General features: G+C 37.2%; 1 protein-coding gene across 1 annotated transcript in view; it reads right to left on the reverse strand.

The window, feature by feature from the left end:
* The window catches only part of CDK14 (cyclin dependent kinase 14), a gene marked incomplete at its 3' end in the record, with an annotated part of 228221 nt that overhangs the window by 205346 nt on the left and 1279 nt on the right, over positions 1 to 21596 (reverse strand). Inside the window, exon 2 of the mRNA XM_026074401.1 lies at positions 16461 to 16492. Coding sequence (XP_025930186.1) covers positions 16461 to 16492 — 32 coding nt within the window. The remainder of the gene's footprint in view (positions 1 to 16460; positions 16493 to 21596) is intronic.

Below are 21596 nucleotides of genomic sequence, written 5' to 3' on the forward strand. Positions count from 1 at the left end.
AAAAGCAGAAAGACAACTATTAAACATAATAAAACACTTCATTTTTATTTTTTTTTTAAATGAAGTTTATAAAAATCTCTAGAGAATGAAGTCACATTTTGAGTCCTATGTAAGACAAGGCATTTTCCCCTCCCCTGAAAACACCCACGTGTCTTCACTATACTCCAGCTTTCCTTCACTGTTGTTCTTCTCTTTACTCTTCTTTCTTGGCTCCAGGCTATACTACAATGGATTTGCCAGCAGCTCTATATATTAGGTGGATTTCCAGGAGACAATTCATTTCAGCAAAAGGAATGATTTTTTCCTCTTAGCTTATGCCAGGCATCTGAATAAGATAAACCATGAACTGCAAAAGATTTTAACCAAGACAAGGCTATGACTATGCTTGGAGTTTTGCCAGCAGAAGCAGTATGTTTAACAATAATATCCCTAACAAATGTTACCATACCATTGCAATTTTAACATGTCCCTAGCTCCGAGCAATAAAAACTGAACATAAGAATGACAATATTGGATCAAACCACCAAGCCCAGCATGCTTTTTCTGACACTCAGTAGATGGGCTCTGTGGTTTTTGTTGAGAGAGTGTGCATACCCTTCCAGTGAGAGTCACCTCCATATGTTTTTCATTTCTCCCCTCCTCCAGCATCTGTTTGCCTGCCCAGACATCCTTTGCTCTCTCAAATCTTGGGAAAATTTCTCTCCCCCAAGTCCTGGGGAGGCTTCTACCTTCAGAACAGGCCCTGGAGCACCTTTACTGCAAGAAGCCAGAGAAAGCAACATAAGGCAATGAGATCAATTCACTTAGGCTCTGCACAGAAAACTTCCTTCATTGCACCTGACTATTTTGAACCACCTTTTCCACATCATTCACAATGTTGCAGATCTGGCATATTCATTCCCAGTGATCTTTTCCAGACTTAACAGTCCCAGTCTATTTGGTTTCTCCTTACAACATAGCTGCCCCATAGCCTCATAGCTGTTCTACTTATTCTCTCTAGTTCTAGCACAGCCTTTCTGGGAGGGATTCCAGAAGGCACTTCAAGTCGCCAAAGAATGAGCGAGTAAACTCAGGACTGAACGGTGACCCCTTCTGCAAAAAAGAAACAGCCATGACCCTCTCCTCTCTCACCTCCCAGCCTCTTCAAAGCTTCCAAGTTAAAAACAGAGAAGCAGCAGGGCAGCATCTCTTCTACCTAGAAAAGCCAAGAACAAACTAGCAACACAGTTGCTAGCTTCTCCTCCCAAATCACTCAAGTCACCATGAGGGAAATAGTTAATACCAAGTGTGCAGAAGTTAAAGGGTACATAGAATATGTATACTGGATAAAGGCAGGATGAAATACCAGTTCAAGACCCAACTGCCCAACTTGGGTTTCTGTAGTTTGAATATATCATTCTGCAGACACCAATTAATTTATTCTGCATTTGCATTCTTTTTTTTGATGAAATGGGTTTGAATAAGCTTAGAACCAATGCCCAATTTTCACTTATATTTGAAAACAGATTTGTAAGCTTTACTAACATTTCCTTTAAAGATTAAAAGTCGTGCTATAAATATTTCCAATGTCCTTAGTTACTTCTTAAAAATACTTGTATTTATAATCAGCCTTTTCTAAATATATTTTTAAATATTTATAAATAGACAGCACAGTTAATGGAAAACTTATTTTCTAAGAAGCTAGGGAAGAGTTCACTTTTTTATATTAAAGCCACATATCAGCATTTGGGAGCAGGGAAGGAAAGGAAGAGGGGAGGTGTCTATGCATGCATGTGTACACATTACTGAGACATGGAGTAAGGAAGGACATAGCTGTGCATATAATATACCAACTCTTTAGTCTCCTCCACTCAGCATTAACATTACAGCTTTACTTAAATAGTACAAAAGAAGTAGGTATCAGTTAGGCTGCAACAGCACTACACAGAGACTTCATAAGGGAAACTTAAGCATGAAAGAACTTAAATTTTCTCGTCAAAGTGAAAAGAATGCTTTTCTTTCCAAAAGCACGTTACAGAATACCTGAAAGTCTAGCTCATATGCTTGGTGCAGTTGCAAGAGACAAAAATATTTATGACAAACTTTGTATATTGTCATGTTAATCACTTCTACACTTTTGTCTGCAATCAATCAATGACGCTAACATTTATCTGGGCAATAACCTGTGTTCAAAACAAAAGAGAAAAAAAGTAGGCAAAAACTATTAGCTTGTACTTGCTTTGCTTATTAAGTATCATTTTACAAATTGAGCCTTTAATTTATGAATATGCAATTTTTTTTGACAATTTCACATAGTTCCTGGAAGTCAGTGAAAGTCTCAGTGCATGAAGCAAAGCGTGTTTTATTCTTTACAGAGACTTGACTAAGAACTTAAGTTAGGAACCCAATACTAAAACCTATTTCAGTTACCAGTAATATGAATCCAACTGAAAAACACATGGTGACCTGTTTATTAAAAGGTACTTAAATTGATGATCCCATCTAGATTAACAGAACACAAAGTTTCTTGAATGCATTCTTGTGATCAAATTAAAGAGACCTAGAAGTCTATTTGCAAAGGGAGAAAAGTAACACACACAGCAAAAGATTAAAGAGGAATAACAGAAAAGGTGGAGATGATGGATTTGAAGTCCTGTCTATATCAACTACTGCTAATAATAATAAAAAAGTAATCACAATGCGTTTATAGCTCAGACTAATTCTAGTAAGAGCTTTATGATGTTTTCAGTGGCACAGCAGAGTCCATTAATTCAGAAATGCCAAAATGCACCTAAACACTGGAGTTTTGTTTTGCATTTTATCATTTGTTTCAGTTGTTAACTTCAGCCATTAAGACAAAAAATAATCTGTTTCAGTCACCAGGATTCACTAATCCATGGCTGATCTTTCATGATGTGCTTTGGGATTAATTTTTTTAGTATTTTAGACAGTAATTAGCTAGTTTGGGAGCAAATCCTCTCTAGGGGATCATTAATTAATTACAGTCATGTCATTTATTAATGCATATTTTTCTTTTCCAAAACTATACAGCAGAAGTATAATTTAGTCCCTTCTCTTAAAAATACTAATTTACAGTAGTTCTGTTTTACAGTACAATTAATTATGGCCTGGTTTTAAAGTGTCCCTAAATTTGATCAAACAGCAACCTAAAGGTACCGTTTTTTAGCATAGTGAATACAATTTTTTGAACTCTTAATAGAAGTAGTAAGCTACTCAAGACAGAGCTTCATAAACAAGTTTCCAGGACGCAAGCTGTCCTGCTCTTGTGGAATGGCAACTATACCACAATAAGAGCATGTAAAGGGGCAATACCAAACAAATGCAAGTTCACATAAGACAGTTTACCCCTGAAGGTAATGTGATCACGTGCCAATCTTAGATGTATGCCACACTTTCAGAAATAGAGATCATTCAGGCGTGCTTTGCTGATGCTGACAGCAGTTTTGCACACATAGGCAAATAAGTTATAGGTACAATATAACCTTTTCACATAGAGAACACACCCCTATTATCATCATCAACTCCCACATTCATTCCTAGAAATCAAGGGTTATACCCTGAATTGTTAAAGCCAGCCTGAACTGTAAAGCCAGGAGTCCTGGTGACAGCCAATAAGATGAAATGAGTATTTCTGGTTAGAATCTGGTTCCACAACTATTTTTTCCACATGGTATTTCTTAATGCTAATGGCAGTTCCAAAACTGGAAACATTTCAGGAACAAGCCCACAAGCAGGGCAATTCATGGTAGGAAGCATTTAAAGATCACACTTCAGATCAAGAATTGAGAGGTTTCAGTTAGCCTGGACTTACTCCATACAATTCCATGTGATGTGTATTTAAGCAAAGGTTGAAATATATCTAAAGAAAAACTAAATTAGAAAACTATGGAGAACAACTCCAGAGAATAGGTAATAAATGTGATGAGATATTCCCCTCTTCCCCTAAGTTACTGGAGGAAGAACCACATATTAAGGTCAGTATCTTCCCCCTCCTCCCCATATCGCATAAAAGCACTACTAGTCAGATGCAAAAATGAAGAGAGTTGTTCACTCACCCCTCCTAACACTGTCCTTCCCCCATCTTTAAGAACGTCCTTTAAAGAGGGAAATATTGAGACACAGTGAAGAATTTCCCTCCATAGAAAAAGCTTATTTTACTCTGATGCTTTTAGGAGGAAATGTTTCCTCTTGCCGGATAAATCATTAGGAGCCCCAAAATGTCTGCAGAAGTTTGCTAGGAAAGCATAATCCCAGGGGAAGGAAGCTTTATTTCTGATGAGAGCATGTAGTCCTTTTAGAGTTTCATAAATACAGGCCTTTTCCATCTGTAAGTTACTCCTTCAGACCTTCTCACTTTGGAAACCAACATCATTGAAGAGCACAGAAGGGAGAAGCTTAAACACACATATATTATGCATAATAAAAACTAACAGCATGAACCCCCCCCCCCTTTTTATTTAATTTCTCATGGAAACAGGAGATAAGAGGGGAAGTTATGCATTCAGATAACAGGAGAAAAAAAAATCTAAAACCAGCAATAAGATCTGTGTTACTTGCTTTTCTACAGTATCAACTGTTGGAATCCCAGAGAAACAAAAGGACTTCTCCCAAGGTACCTCAGGCAGATGAGCTGTGGATAGGAAAGTGCTTTGGAAAATAAGCTTTTAGTTACAAGTGTTCTAGAGAATCTTCACTCAATCTTTGGATTTTTTTAAGCTTTCATAAACAAGTGCTTTGAAGCAGTACCTCTTACATTCTGTTTAGAACTTGGACCACAAATACTTGTAATGCACTGTACAGAACTGCATAGGAAGTAAATCATCACTCCTTACAGAAACATTTCAAATATTTATTGGCTTTCATTTATGACATAAAGTCAATTGCTTGTGACACAAAATGATGCAAGAAGCTTCAACCAGACTGCAGTAAGAAAGAAGCTTGCTATAAAGCACATAAAATTTCAAACAAAGGTAAGAAGCAAATTCAGAGTATAATTAATAGAATGCCACTAAATAACTTCAATTCTGTACCTGTTCTTTGGAAAAATATATATACAGATTTTCCATTTTTTTCCTTCTGCTCCAAGAGCCCTTTTCTCTATTTGTCACAAGAGATAGAAACTGAACAAAACCCAATTGACACAATTTTGCAGAATAAGGATCTACACACAGTAGAACATCTGTTCCAGACAAAGTCTTCCATCATGACCAAACACTAGCAGCCTCTTGAACTGACCTTTAGGATTCATCTCCTTGTTAGTGGGTCTTGAACATACTCATGAGCTTCACTAGATTATATGGGCATAGCTTCAAATAGGTGTCTTAGCCCCAGCCCCCTCCCCCCCCCTTAACAGGTGGCACCAAAATGAAACATTGCTTTAACTGTGAAAATCTATGTCATTTCCACCCCGCTTCTGGAAAAAAAGAATATTAGAGCTGGCAATAAACCTGACAGAAGATCTGAACTAGAACTTTGCTGAAATTAATGCAAAAACAGAATTTCAGAAAAAGTCCCAGTTTCCCTGTAAATTTTGTTCAAATATATTTGAAATTTTTTCCATAAGATGGAAAATATCCATAACAATAACTTAGATTTTTGTTTTTGAAATACCATTTTGCTGAGTATCATTACATTGGGTTCAATCTATGAGCTTTACCACCGTCTTAATATCCATATATTAAGCATGATGAAGCATTCTCTCTGCACCACTGAAAAGACCTTGTTTTAGTTTATGAAAAATATATGTACTTATTCTACCTTACATCTTCTTAGTTATTGCAATCTTACTTTCAAAAATAAAAATTACATTTTCTTATTGATTTGAATAGAGAAAGACTTGAAGTTCTGTAACATGTCCTTTTGAAGGGTACACAAATTAAGCATACCCCTTCATCTTCTCTGAGCTTCTGTTACAACTTGGCAATGGCCAGACACATCACATTTAGCTGAGCCATACTACACTAATAAATAAATAAACCTCTTCTCCAGATGTTCTTCTCCAGTTTCTGGAATCCTGTGCATCTCCAAGGTCAGCATGAGAAGCCTGCAACATCCTGTTTCTATCTGGTACTTCTCTCAACATGAGGAGCCAAAATAAATCAAAGCTTCCCCCTTGACCCCGAAACAGAGCAAACCTGGAGTCATGAGAGACTTCACACAGCTAAACAAGGCAAGGCACAGTAAGAATGATAATGAACCCGAGAAATGGCACTGCATGGATAACTTACATGGATAAGCTAAAAAAAAAAAATTATTAAATTTTTCTTTTTTAGCAAAGGCGTAAAAGATTGCTATTTTAACTGTAAAAACTGCATCAGTAGTTGATATCACCAAAGCAGAGCATGTGGGAGATCATTTCATAAGAATGGCTGTTTATGAAGCAAGTAAATGTATGTCACCAAACTGCACTTTCCATTACTGCTGTCATTCTCTCGGTTGCCACAGCCTGAATAAAGCCCGATGGTGCTCGCCCTCTCTCCCTGGCCACTCGGTTTAGGACACGCAGTTCCCACCCTCTGGCCGCACTCCCATGCTCTCTGCTGCCACCTCGAGAACTGGTGAGCACTTCAGTAGCATCCTTTTCACCAGGGGCAAGGCAACAATACCAGCTTAAAAAAAAACAAAAAAGACAAATGGAAGAAAGATGAAATGGTGAATACTGTTAATTCAACTGAGACTAAGCTATAAAGAAAAACAGCACAAGACAGAAAAAAAAAACAGAAGAAATCAAAGAGCCATATGCCTAAGAGTTAACTGACAGCTACTGAGACTGTATTTGGGCAACGATGCAGTTTTAGTCACATTACTGGATAAAAGTAAGTAAAATAAAACCAGAAACAGTTACAATAAGAGGGTTAGTAATTCCAAGAGATACAGAAGTGGCTGGAGAAACCAGTCCCATACTTTGGGAAGGGGGGAAGTTAACAAAAGAACTTCCCAAAAAATAACTACATGTGTGAAAGTCCTGTTCCTGTATCAGGAAGTAACAACTGGTGTATGTTAATAGGGAGGAGGAGATAAAAACCAGGGGATACCATTAGGTTTAATATGACTTCCAACACGCTCTTCTCTAAACTGCTTTCTAGAACTGCCTAACAAAACCGCAAGGAAAACACTTCAGCTGAGAGGGTCTTAACTTAAGTCTCAACAATATTTCTTGCAACATACTTTGGATAACAGAAAATCTCCCAGATTTCAAAGCTGAAGGGCATATGTGACCTAACTAATCACAGCAAGTGACCTCAAACAAATTTCTCCAGACTGCTGAATTTCCAAGACAAAAGTCAGAAAACTAATTAAAGAACAGCATGAAGCCAGCCTCAGTACAATTTCAGGATCACTGTGGTCACAATCCATGCCTTAGTCTGAATGTGTAGTTTGTCAGGTTTCACTGAAGGAAAAGGTAATCAAAGAATAGTTATAAGTAAAATAGTGCTGAGTGTGATTCTGTACAATTAAGAATCCACTGGTAACAAGAAATTCATTTTACCCTCATTAAAAGAAACAGGAAAACTCCCTCAAACATATATATGTGGAAGAAAAACTTTTTATAGAGTGTGAGTTATCAGACTAAAAACTAAGAGAAAGATCACATACAACAAAACAAAAAACCTTATCAAGCATGTGACAGTAGGGAACAAAATTCTTGAGCCACTTGTTTTCCTGTCTTACAAAGTACAGAGTAAGATCTAAAGCTAGTCACTTTGTTTTTATTTCTTAAGACTCAAAAAGGTGAAAAATCCAGATCCTACAGAGAAGCTTAGTTCTGATTAAGTAACTAGCTCAAGAGAAGCCAAACAAATAATTCCAGTTGTTATTTGGAATCGTTGTTATTTGGAATTGTTGCTAATGAACATTACATGCTCTCTCAGTGACAAATGACGGTGACAAGACCACAAAGTTTCCAGGAGCATTCTAGAAGGATAAAACCCTCATTTCTAGTTATTAAATCCTTTCCAATATTTCACATTTAAACAATCTATTACACAGAAGTTTGAATTATCAAACTCTATAAGAGAATTGTCATACCTGAAAAGACCAAAAGAAGCACTAGCAAGACCGTGACTCAACTGTCACTGAAGTAGAATGCTTTACTGGAAGGGAAAAGAGCTAAACAAATACTAAAATATAGACAGAGAAAAAGAGCTGTAAGGCAACAGCAATTTCTTTAGGCCTTAATATTACCAAAATAATATTGCTTTGTGTATACACACTCTATTTTGCTTAAATAAGCTGGTGATAACCTACACTCTCTCCTTCTTACCCCTTCCATATAAATAGCAAGAGATGTCAATTGACGCATACCCTAGGTTACTGTGGGTGGGATCCTTCAAATACAGAGATGTGGGTGACATTGTAAGACACCAAAGAGAAGGCATCACACATGCAGAATTTCTCAGAAAAGTTAAAAAGTAGACAGAAAACAGTTTCATTTAGATTCTTCCACGAGAAGAACATTTAAATCTAGTCATATGAATATTAACATCGTGACTTGGAAAAAAGAAGAAAAAGAAAAGGCAAAAAATACTGAGCCCAAGGAAGGTGGAAAAGATAGATCCATCAAGCAAGTCACAGGATTACTCCTTGTCTTGCAACTGGGACACTGGCCAGCAAGGTCAAGAACAAGAAGCTACTGTTTCAATATGTAGCATACATTGTTTCGGTACTCTATTTCATTTAATCTATCAATAAATTACTACATCCCATGTATCCCAAGAAAGCAGACAGCCAGATTTACACATAAGCATAGTTCAAAATATTAATAGCCCACATTCAGATTCCACATCTCTGGAATGCATACACCCTCTCACTTAATCCACAGGAACATCCAACACAAAAAAATGCATGCACGAGTGAGAAAAGTAGGTCTGAAAATTCCTCTCATTTTGCAATGCTTCTCTGATATCTATAACATCTGTCTGCTGGTCAGAACAAAGGTTACAGCTTTAATATGTCAACATTTTGGCCCAATCCTCACAAGATCACTGCCAGAGATGTAGATTCAGATGAACTTCTGCTCTTTTGCTTCAAATCAGAAAGCGGCAGCTAGCGGAGTTCATCTCATTTTGGCAACAGGATTTCACTGTACTGCCGTGGAGTGAGAAGAAACACCTCCCCACCAAGTCTGTTCTTCTGGAATGCCTAAACTTAGAAGGATTTACAACATGTTACAACATGTTTTCAGGTAATAAGTAAGGATTATTTTCCACTCTTTAAAAAAAGAAAAACATTTTTATTTTTACAGTTTCCCATGATTTATTTTTTAATAATCTGAATCACTCAAACTTATATTTAAGACCTGAAGTTGAGCCTCCCATAAAGTTCATCTGCTTTCAAAGAAAAATTAAGCAACATATAGATTTCAACTAGTGACATGAACCCTTCTTCTGTCCAGTATCCATGGGGCAGAGGAAGGCAGAGAAGGAGAGTAAGCAGTTTCACATTTACAATTGATTTAACCATTTCTTCTTACCCCATGGAAATACTATATATTTTTTGAAAAGTAACTGGATGCGTTGCTGCAGAACATGCCAGTTAGAACACGCAACACAGCACGTCAATGGCTGAGACGAAAAGTCAAACCACCCTAGGTAAACTTCTGCTGCTCAACACATTCAAGTGATGCTCTGAGATGAAAACTCTTCCCTAAGCACAAGAGAAGCAAGTTCTCAAACTTGGATCTCTTAAAACCAGGTTACCTGTCAACATAAACAAAAAACAATTCCTGTTCTGAATGAATAAAAGGTCACTGTCAAGCAAATCTGAAAACCTTCCAAATACCCGCTGATTCTGCTTCAAAGCCTTAAAGCTGGACATACCAGAACAGTCACTCTCCAGTTAGTTTTGCTTGCTAGCTTTTCTGCCACCTGTCAATTACTTATTAACTTGCATGACAGTCACCTAGACCCGATTCTTTAGTATCTCATGTCAACCAGAATCCTGCTTTCTTCCACATGCAGTGCAGCACATGGAAATGACAGGAAACCCTAATTTAGCCATATAAACCAAAGAAAATTCATAATAATGTAAGGCCGCCCTAGGGATGTTTTTAAGCCACAGCAAGTTTCACGAACAAGTATTTTTACAAACTGATGATAAGTACATGTCACATAGCTAATCAAATAAGAAACTGCCACATTCTAGCAAAACAGCAATATTTGCCCTTTCCTCCACTCCATCCTCTTCATTCTCACACTCACCTGAACACATTTGCTAATACTACTGTCAGTCCTCATCAAGAGGAAAGATTATTCCCTGGTTCAGCTAAAGAGGTTTAAGCAGCTGAGAATGACTTTGTAAGAACTGAAGTGTCTGTACCACCAAGCTACAAATACTCATGCATTCCCCTCACACAACAGTCTGAAGAACTGGTGACATGAGTCAGATTCATACTTCACCAGACTGGCCTCAGCTGTGGCCATGTGCCAGTATCTATCTGTAAATCTGCAGGCAAGCTGGTCTCTTAGACACCTGCCTCTAGGGAAGCGCTGGACCAATAGCAGATCCTCAGTAGTGTAAGCAATGGTATGCAGGGGAAGAAAAGCGGAGACAGGAGAGGTAAGCACACAAACCCACCAAGCCATCTCCCAGGCATCTCCCACGTAACAGAAAGGCTCACAAAATGACGTTATCCCCACTCTTCCTCCCTCTCAAAGGTGGCAGGCTGGAAATATCGCTACCTGACATTATTCCTTGTTGTGAATCTGAATTACATAAACGTAGATGGGCTTCACACAGAAAGCATCAGATTACGTCGTTGAGTTTTTACCTTTCCCCAGAAGATTTTTTGCCTATGTCATGTCCCAAGCAATACTTCAGAAGCAGCAGCTTCCAGTATTATCTTCCGCCCAGAATTGTCTTCCCTCTCTTTTACTTTGCAACAAATATCTGAATGGACCCATCTCTCAAGACACTTTAACCACATTGCTACACATCTGGCAGACTAGCTTAAATCGCCAGATGAAGATTTTCTGACCCAACTCCTTAGTTTTCTTTAGACACTGCTTTGACACCTAAGCTTCTGTTTGTTTTCCAAATTAGGTTTTCATTGGTGTTTTTTCCAACACTGCTTCCTAAATTCCCTTCCCATCAGCCTTTAGTCACAACTTATAACTGATATCCTTATCCTACCTTCTCATCCCAGCATTAAGCTGAGGACTTCATCAAAACTATCACATACCGTAAGTCACGGCTATGGGTAATCCCTTCCTCAAAGGTTTTCAGACCATCTATAAACATTACCCATAAAACACTTATTCCAGCCACTTCTCTGGAAATTTTCCACCCCATAAAGCAGTTCAGTAGTCACCAGGCTACTGCTTCCTAAATATGAATGAAGTAATCAAGAAGCAGACAACTAAGCCATGGTTTGTAATGATTTCATGATATCTTGACCACTCAAGAATTACCCTACCCAAGAAGGAGGAGTAGCAATCAAGCTTCCAAAACTGCCTCCATCACAGGTTTTCCACAAAGGCTATCACGCACCAGCCCCATACTTTTAAGTCTTCCTGGAGTGAAGTAACCAAAGCCTATTCAAAGATCCTAGATCCAAAAATCAAAACTTTCTCTAGGTAACCATTCTAGTTCAGAGATGGGCATCCTTTAAACTATGACATTTTTCATGACAACATCCCACAGAAAGATAGCCTTTTGTTTTTGTGTGTCAGTGTTTGTTTTCTGAGAGTGCATGAGCAAGGCAGAGCGCATTACAGAATCAAGTAGTAGCCTGGCAAGACTCCTTCCCCTTTCACATGCTTCCACTTTAAACACACACAAGTTACTCCATGTGTAGCAGAATAAATGAAATTCGGCTTCCTCATAGTTGGAGTCTCTCAACATAGCAGGGAGTAGATGAATACTAAGGATTTTCCTGAGGACAGAGTATTCACAATATTTCTCTTCCACATTGATTCTCCCATACTTACAAGATCCTGCATTCCAGCTCTTCCGGCAGAGGAGATTATCATCTCCATCCTTCAGCCAGCTATAGGCTTTCATCAAGTTTCTAGGAGTCCAGTACTGACCAACTTCAAAGTTGCTGGGTGGAGTTGAAATGTATTAAGTGTGTAGCAGGGACAACCACAGTACCCTGATTTCCTAAGGAAGCCATTCAATAGTTACTTCTCTGAGGTGCTCCTACACCAGATGAGGCAACAATCCTAGCAATTCATATTGATTTTGAGGCTTAAGATTATTTGGATTTGATTTCATTATGATATTGATATTAATTTACCTGGTGTTATACATAAGACTGAAGGTCTTAAAACACAATTTAAATGCTTAGAGAAACCACTAACAACAGACAAACAAGAACCAACAGCTAGAGACTGACTTCTACAACAATTTAGAAATAAAGCATAAGAGCAAGTAGGTAACCAAAGGAACAGGTTACCAGATTTGTGATGATATTAGTCATGGTATGAACAGTGGGTGTCTTTCCAATAAATACAGTGCAATTCAGCCACACATTACTGGTCTTGATCACATTTGAGTGAACAAGAAAATAGTTCCACCATTACAAGACACACTGGACAAATTCCATAGTCCTTGTCATGCTAAAGGTCCAAACACATCAAAGCAATCCTGCATAGTTAGAAGTTATTACTCTAAACTTTAACAGAGCAAAAACTATTTGAGCACAACTAGGCTGTTCATTCATGGGCCAAACATTTTATAAACAGCTCACTGCATGTCACACTATACCTCAGAGGTGTTTATCATTTATCTTGCTATCCAGAGTAGATATGATGCAGTAAATGGCACACAATCCCGCTGTTTTCAATGTTTTGCCTGAAAGAATAAACAAGACACTTTCCATGCCAGAACCTACAACCAGAAGGAAAGGCAAGTTCCTTAGGTTTACTTTAGGTTGCTTTGAAAAGAAGGGCAATTCCATGTTACGGTTTGCTTTCTTCAGAGAGCAGGTAATGACATTTTGAAACACGAGAAGAAAAATTGTTACTTACTGTTCTCCACTCAAATAAACTAACCTTGAAAACAGGTAAGTAGAGTCCTCCCCCGCAACCCTGAATTTCAATTAGATATTTCATGATAAAAGAACTTGATCCACAAACCATTGAAACCAATGAGAATTTTTCCATTAATTTGAGTAGGTATTGGAATAGGCCCATGTTCCAGTTGCCACATGTGGCTAGTAAACATCTGTATGTCAAAAAGAAAAAGGTTAAAAAAAAAAGAAAAAAAAAAAACTTGCTGCTTTGAATGAAAGGCAATACAAAAAGAGGTCTGTATCTTACTCAGTTATTCATGTAAGTCATAAGATGTCATAAGCTCTCAAGAAGGTAGATAGGCTATCAGTGGATTGAAGGTTCCATATTAATTCAAGTGTTCTCATAGACTGAAGTAAAGCATAGCAAGTATCTACAGACAATATTTTTTTCATTTAAAGTTTAATGGAAGCTATATAACAGCAGGTACCTAAAAGCAACAAATCCTACACTACTCCTTTGTGCTATTCTTGTGCTCTAAGCTTATGAGCAGGTCTAAATGTACGACAAAGATTCCCTAAAACATTTCTCGAACAACTAAAAATATTTTCTAGGTCTGAGATATGAAATTTAATCCAGGTATGATGCAAACACCACATAATTCATACATAGGCTTTGCTGTTCGTGACTCTTTTTGGTCTTAATTTACGAGAGGGACTAATTTCATATCCCACAGAAAGCAATTATGTGATACACTTGCCTGCCATGTTTGATATCTTAATTTTTAGGAGTTTCTCTTCAAAGGAAAGATTTCCCACAGTATTGTACACTTCTGAGCTACTGTGTCCAAGTGTAAAGCAGGTTGAATGAGATCCACTGAACAGCTCATTAAGTGCTAGATGCAACGTCTAGAATGTGCATAATAATCTGACAACTGACTTGGCTGCAAACCCAAACCTTGCAGCTTTGGAAAGGTCTTCTACCCCTTCACTCCGTTTTCCCTACCCCTCAGAAATTTCAGGTCCCTGCTATCCTGCTTTTTCTACTGGGTACTTTGGTCACAATTTAAAAGGCTAAAAACCAGGAGAAGTTCTCCTTCTCTACTGATGTGTTAGGAGTGTAGAGTCCTTCCCCTAAGTTCATTGCTACTTGTTCGATTCCTTCTTCACATGCCAATTTCCCCCCAAGGAAACGGGAATCATGCATTGGAAAAAAACATATGCAGCATCTTTCAGTACCATGAAAGGATAAAAAGAGTATCTTTTCACTGTATAGGGAGAAAACGTTGCTTGTTAAACACAATTCAAGTTTCAGTGGTGGGCCATATCATTTTTCATAGTAAGAGACCAAAGAAATGGAGGTAAAACAGTGCTCGGGTAACTAACTCCTCTCTCTTATCTTAATAACTTCATCCCTTATATCTCAATACTAGGTATGCTAGCCAGAAAACTAGAATTCTTTCATTTTACATCACAGTATGGTCTTAACAATGTTTTTCAGGATAGCCTTGTGAGACCAATAAATGTGCTCACTCCTCTGCTTGCAAATATTCTCTCTCTTAGAAAGATGTGTCATTATAATCAGGTATACTGTTGTTACGGAAGACTGTTTTATATTCTGGCTTGAAGGATGTTTGAAAAGAAAGGAAATAAGTGATATGTGGTACGGCCCATTCTCTGATTCATACTTTCAGCTAGATAATTGCCAAGAACTGTTTTACTGAGCTTGAAGAGATCAGCAAAGATAAAAAAAAAAAATGTAAGCACACTTTTCTTTCTCCTAAGAAGTGTCATATAAAGCTATGGAACAGAGGACAATAACATCACATCAAGCTCTTCCATATTTACAGGAGACCGAAGAAAATTCTTTTGTGTATCCTTCCCACCAGCCTTCTCTTGCTACCACTGCAGTAATTCACATGAATGATCTGTCAGATTCCATTAGAATCACATTTCAAAGAAACATTTTTTTCAAAAAACCCTGAATTTAAATAGAGAATTTGCTGAAGTTGCCTCTCATTCAAACAGAAAGCCAGGGCTTAAGAAAATACATACAACCTGTAGATAAACAATTCTGGGAAAGGCAAGGGGATGGGACAGAAAAATTGCCAGCTTTGTCATACAGCATTTTTTAACTCTTAATAGATAGATTTTGATCCTTCCAAATTCTGTATCAAGTTTAATAGCAGTTACTAATTGGGTAGGTTATAACACAGATATACCACTGAAGGCTTCAGAAGAAAGTACAGGACAGGAACAGATCAGATTTGTAAAATAATGATTCAAAGTCTACCAACCACTTATGAACACCATTGCAACTTTCACTGAAGAATCACATTCTAACAATCTTATAAGTGAACTACAATAGTCAGGACCACTGCATGATCTGACAGAGTTTCTGAAAACACAGTCCAACTCCAGGATCTTTACTTTAGAGCCTAATATACTCCTCAAGGAGGGGTCAAGCCGACTTAGAATTCTCTACAACACACTCAGAAAAGCACAAAACATTCTCACCACTACTACTGAATCTGAGCAGAGGGGCTAAAATTTAGTCTGACCTGTTTAGAAAGAGATGAAGCCCAATTTTATGCAACACTAAGGACACTACATCATCACTTATTTATTTTCGAATCTGGCATTACGCAGCAACTATCTTGCTTTAATCAGACACAATTTTAACTTACTGTATGCGATGTAGAAGACACAGAAATGCCAGAAGTATAACACTGGTACACGGAAGTATTACTATTTGTTACCAGCTGTGGTGGTTGAGGGAAGTATAGCAAGCATTGACCACAACACTGACAGCTAATCATACCAAGGCCTACACCTTCTTACTGTGTAAACTTGTGCTGCAGGACAACTCACATAGGCCTTATTTAGAGGGTCAGGTCGATCATAAGCAAAAGTCAGCACAAATTGTGTGCGGTGTTTTACAAATTAAGCTCTGTATCATGTTGCAGAAAGGACAAGACCCCAATATGTCTTCACAAAATAATCAAATATCAGTTTCACCCATACAGTTAGCTATTAGTTTGTTGGTGTTGGGTTTGGTTATTTTTAAGTTTCATAAAAAGCATCCATTATTGTTTCCTATCTCAATTGAGATATTCAGCAAATACCAAGAAGCCAATGCAGTAGCACTTTATATAAGGTGTATTCTCAAGAGAGATTTTTTTTATTGTCTATTACAGTAGAGTTCTACAATTTTATGAATTACTTTGGGCAAAGTTCTATGAAGTATTTTCTCTGACTATAACATTTTTACATGAATGCTTTTCATACAACATTCAACTTCATTATATACAAAAAGCAAGCATTACATTCAGAGCCTTCAGTAAACAAATTCATCTGGAAGTTACTTGGAAAATGAAAATATATCCAAGCAACATGCATGCATTAACATGTACACATGTGGTAACACTACTCTCTAAGAGCTCCTTTTAGCATTAGGTAGAAATACTAAGACACATCTGAACTAGATAAGGTACAAAGATATTTAACCTACCTCATCAAAGCTGGTATCTTCTTTCTTCAAGGCTTTAAAATAAAAGAAAAAAAGAAATAGTTATCTGCACTGCATTTCAATGAGCACAAAGTAACTAACACCAGAAAAGAGAAAAACAGAGCAACATTTTCCTGTTAGAATAGGAAGGAACATGCTGGCCTGAATAACAATTTTATAATCAAACTATGAAACTGTAAATGGAATGTAGAACTGCACAGCGTGTTTCCAAGAAACTAAATTTACATATTTATGAAAAATATTACCCTCTCAGGTTAGGGAAAATAAAAGTCCACAAGTTTTTTTTATTTTAATTCCTAGTGAGTGTGAAAATACTTTATGGAGAGCCTGACTGAACTTCATAAAACAAAGTATTATAAACACCTAACCATGCATTCTGTTTGTATAGTACTAAATCTTTACAATACAGTATGCATTATAGCAGGCATTTTTTTTACAATATATGATTTACATTAAAGCAGAAGAGATTTCTGTTTCTTACACTGTTAGCTTGCACATGATCAGGTAACTCGCACATAATCAACAGAAAAGGCAGAATGAAGACAGAACAGACTTGTGAAGTGGTAAAGCGAAAAAGACATGAATAGTTCTGAAATTTCAGCAAAGATTAATCTGTTTAAACTTTTTCTGTTACCATAGTGGATATCTTTACCAGAAGCGTAAACAAAATTAATTTCTCAAATCATCATTGGAACTGTGTCAGTCTGCAGCTAAAGGACAGTTTTGTTTTGTTTTAATCTACATAGCACAAACAGAACATCCAGGGACTGTGCTCTGCATACTGTTACCCGAATTTGCTATTTGTTGACTTCTCTTGAAAAGTTCAAATAAGCCAAACCAAAGTAACTAACCCCGGGAAAGAGAAAAATAGAGCAATGCTTTCCTGTTACAATAAGAAAGAACAGGCAGCTAGAGGAGGTAACTTGGACAGTATGTTCATACACTGCTGCTCCAAAAGGCTCCCCCTTGATCACTTAAGTAGTATATTGTTTCTTACACTTAAAACCCATCGATTTCAGCAGGAGATAAACACCAATTACCTAACACCTTTGGGGATCTGGACTTCAGTGGTTTCTTTCCTCTTTCAAGTGCTCCTTCTGCCTTGGAATCGCTCGTAGTTTCTAAAACACTCTCTCTCCTAAACACTGCCTTCAGAAGCAAAAGCATATCATCTTCGAAAAGGCGTAACTGTGGAAGCTGTAAGACAGGCATAATTCAGGCAGGTGAGCCTGAATCTGCCTTAGCACTGTCCTAGGACACCATTGCAAGAAATTTTTCAGCTTTACAACTCCTGCAGCAAGTTGCAAACCACATTTTTACTTGTATGGAAAAGTACTGACATTCCAGCCTTTGTTTGCCTTCATTCTGCCAGTTCGTTGGGACATGAAACATGTCTTCCCTCAGATCTTTGAAGACTAGTGTTTTACGATTACTCATCTAGAATTCATGCTCAATAACAAAAACCTGGGGTTTTGCTGAAGAGGTTGAGGCATGCATCGTACATTTTTATCGTGAAGTGCATTTTTATGGTTTTGAAGGCCGGACAAAACACTTTCAGACTGCCAATCTCCCAAATTACGAGTCAGGACAAAAAACAACAACAATAAAAAAACTGTAGAACAGGTGTTAAAAAACACATGCTTAGATCTTTTTATTTACCTTTCAGGTCACAATGACATACAAGCTATAAATATAGTATACGGCACATCTAGGTCGTGCTGACAATCTTTTCTCTCGTAACACAACTCAAGATTTTCACATGACCAAAAGATTCCAGGAATAATCAAATAACAGATAACCAAACAAAACTAACAATATAACAGAACAACAAGAAATGGTAATGTTTGACCACTATATATTCTGGCTTTCTTTACTTTGACTTCTAACTTTAACAGAAATGCTTTTTTTAAGAACCTTCAAAGATAAGAATATGAGAGTTCTGGCCACTTATTTCATCAGATTTAAATTACTAATAAACAGTACAGAAACAAACAGTTTACTACACAGTGTTGTCAAAAAAAATCATCAAAACAGCATATTTAATACAACTAATGATATTATAAACATGTTGTTTTGTTATCAGAGCAGTCCTTTTCTTTTTAAACTAAAAAAACTACCTTTCTGAGCTAAAAAAATTAAACTGTTTACAAAGGTACTTCTCATTCTCTTTGGTATGTGAGCTATGTGAGCATACATTAGGGGAGATTAGAAGAGATAACCTTTGTATTAGTGAGGAGCTAGTAACAAAGCACAGACTAGATGCCCAAAACAGCTACGGACTTTTTTTAATGCACTGTAAGCAATCTTCAGCAATGTTTTCCTTCTTTCCAGCCTGGTGTTAGTTTTTGGCTGAACAGATCGCATAAGAAAACAGAAGTCAAATGGCAGGAACTGAAAAGATCTCAAATATGATTTTGATACTATGTTAACTTTAGCAATGCATAGTCAAGAATTCTTAATGTAGCTAAAAGATATCAGTGATATCATAAAATTACTGATTACTAATTTTAATTACATAATTATCAAAGTGTAAAACTAAGAACTAACCTAATAAAGGGTGTAATCCTAAAAGAAACAATCGATCAACTGCATCTCAAAAAGCTGTTTAACCTACGGTATAGTGTGTTCATTTATATGGACAACACACTATCTAAGCAAGGAAATTAGAATTTGTAAACTAACTTGGCCGTCTGCATACAACCAGATATGCTGCCAGGAACCTATCAGTAAAAAGGTCTGTAAATTTTTAAGATTCTTTGTAATATAATTTCCTTGCAATGCTAAATTTTAACAGGGATACACCCTGTCACACCAGAAAACTTCTAACAGTAAAAAGGTTTTATTAGCTGCAAAAATAGAACTGTGAGCACAATTTCTGCAATAAAATGGCATGGTACCAATTTTAGAATATTAACCTCAGTTTGGCACCATAAGCCATATGTGTTTCTTCCAACCCACCACAGGCCTGTATCATCCTTTAGCAGACTTGCAACCAGCACAGGATGAATGCTCAGAGACGGACAACTTGACACTTCACAATTTTCAGCTCAGCAAAATAATCACTCTCAGTATCAGGTACTCTAGCAATTATGGGCCAGATCATAATTTTGCAGGATGAGGATACCTAACACAGCCAGATCTACATCACCCTCTGCCAGTTTCTGGGTGTAGTGGTTGAAATACATCATACTACAGTTAAGAAAATGGGCCAAGTCTACTTTAAATTATGGCGTACCAAATAACAACCCTTCTCTTGTCCCAGAGATAACTAAGCTGATCTTAAGACCACCTCCTCTTTTATCTAAAAGTACTGAGAGAATTTCCAGAACTTCCATAAATAAGTATTGAAAAATGAAATATGTAATATATTCGGGTTTTTTCTTCTTTTGGGAAATAGCTTCAACCATTAATCAGCATACTGCTGCACACTGGGGAAGAAAAATGATCACCTCTTAAAGTCATTGTTGATACAGTCTCTAAAATAGAAAAGACTACTTTGCGGGGAAAAAGTTGTCCTGAAGGTAGTCTGTTGAGTATTAAGTTACATGCCCTAACACAAGAACACGGCCAAAGACAATTAAGATTCATTTACACTGCTCTTAGCAAACAGAGTAGTATATAAACTCTGGTACCCAAATCAGAGGGCCTTACAGCATTGGAAAAGTTGTATTTGGCGACTCAGATACCAAAAATATCGGGGGAAAGGGAGGGGAACAACTAGAAAAACCTTACCATTGTTAGAAGGACTATTAGACATTCCCTACTGTAGCATGTGAAGGTTTGACTCATTACTTACTTGGTTCAAACACCATTTCTGTATCTCATATTGTTCTTATGATTATATCAATAATGCCACTGTGTACTTAGATCTATGAAAACACAAACTTCAGCAGAAGAACAGGTAAGTTAAAAGATCACCACAGTTGTTTATAATAGACAAACCACAACTGAAGAGATGACTGACAGAAAGTTCAAAATAGATACATATTAAAGTAATAACTTGCTAATCTCACAAAGGAATGCCTCATTACCAAAAAGAGGTGTAAAACCAGCATGACACATAGCCAGAAGGTTAAGACTTTTTTCCAATGAGGTTTTAGTTTTCTCTCCTTCATTTCAACATATAAGTTAAGTACAGCACATGAGGATTTCTTGGTATGCAAGTTAGAGTTTTTTAAACAGAGGTTTGTTTTGGTTGGGCTTATGGGTGGCTCTGGGTATAAGGAAGTGACTGTGTTCAAGCCCCATACTGATAAATTAGATTTTTTTGCTCAAAGTGCAATTACCAGCACAATGGCCAAAATATTAGACCATCTGAAGATGGAACAGTCTTGCTAGTAGCAACTGAGTTTTAACAGCAAAACAACCACAACAAACAAACAAACCAGCCAACCAACCGCACTCCTACACTGCTGTGCACCCTGCACAAAGAACTAGTGCAACTGGAAGACATAACAATATGTATACCTAAAAGCAGGCCAAAGTTCCCAAGGAAACTAAAAGGCTTCTTAGCTTGTGAAAATGAAGAAGAGAGACGATCACCCAACAGCACCAACTAAACCATGCAGAAGCTATCATGCAGAGAGGCCTGGATGCTGAAAAGGCATTAATGGGACTGTCACCGGTATGATAAAGCAGCATCTTCATTCAAGAGATTTTCTTTGTTAATGACTTCCACCATTAGTAAAACCCTTCCACAGTTCTATTTACAAAGAGTGTCTGTGTGTGCACACATACACACACAAACATGGGACAGATCAGATCAAATACCTGAAATACCTGGCTGCCTTTTTTTTTCTTTTTTCAAATCGTAAAGAATTAAATGCATTTTACAAGCTTAAGACTGATTATAGCTGAAAGCTATTTTCACATGGGGACAGAGGGACATATAACTGTGACTTAATATTCAGTTCTGAATTGAAACCTGGCATCTACCCTTGAAATACTTTCTTCCTGTTTTATAAATATGAATGAGTTATCTTCAGTCTTCTCCATTTTGCAGTAAGACAAAAAAAAGATTCCTGATTTCAAATGTTCTCCTACGCTTAAAAAGTTTGCAGCCCTTAAAATCTGAAGTAATACATTGATCGCATATGCAAACACATGAAAAATTATAAT

Source organism: Apteryx rowi, unplaced genomic scaffold, assembly GCF_003343035.1.
Source record: "Apteryx rowi isolate R43461 unplaced genomic scaffold, aptRow1 scaffold_388, whole genome shotgun sequence".
NCBI classification, from domain to species: domain Eukaryota; kingdom Metazoa; phylum Chordata; class Aves; order Apterygiformes; family Apterygidae; genus Apteryx; species Apteryx rowi.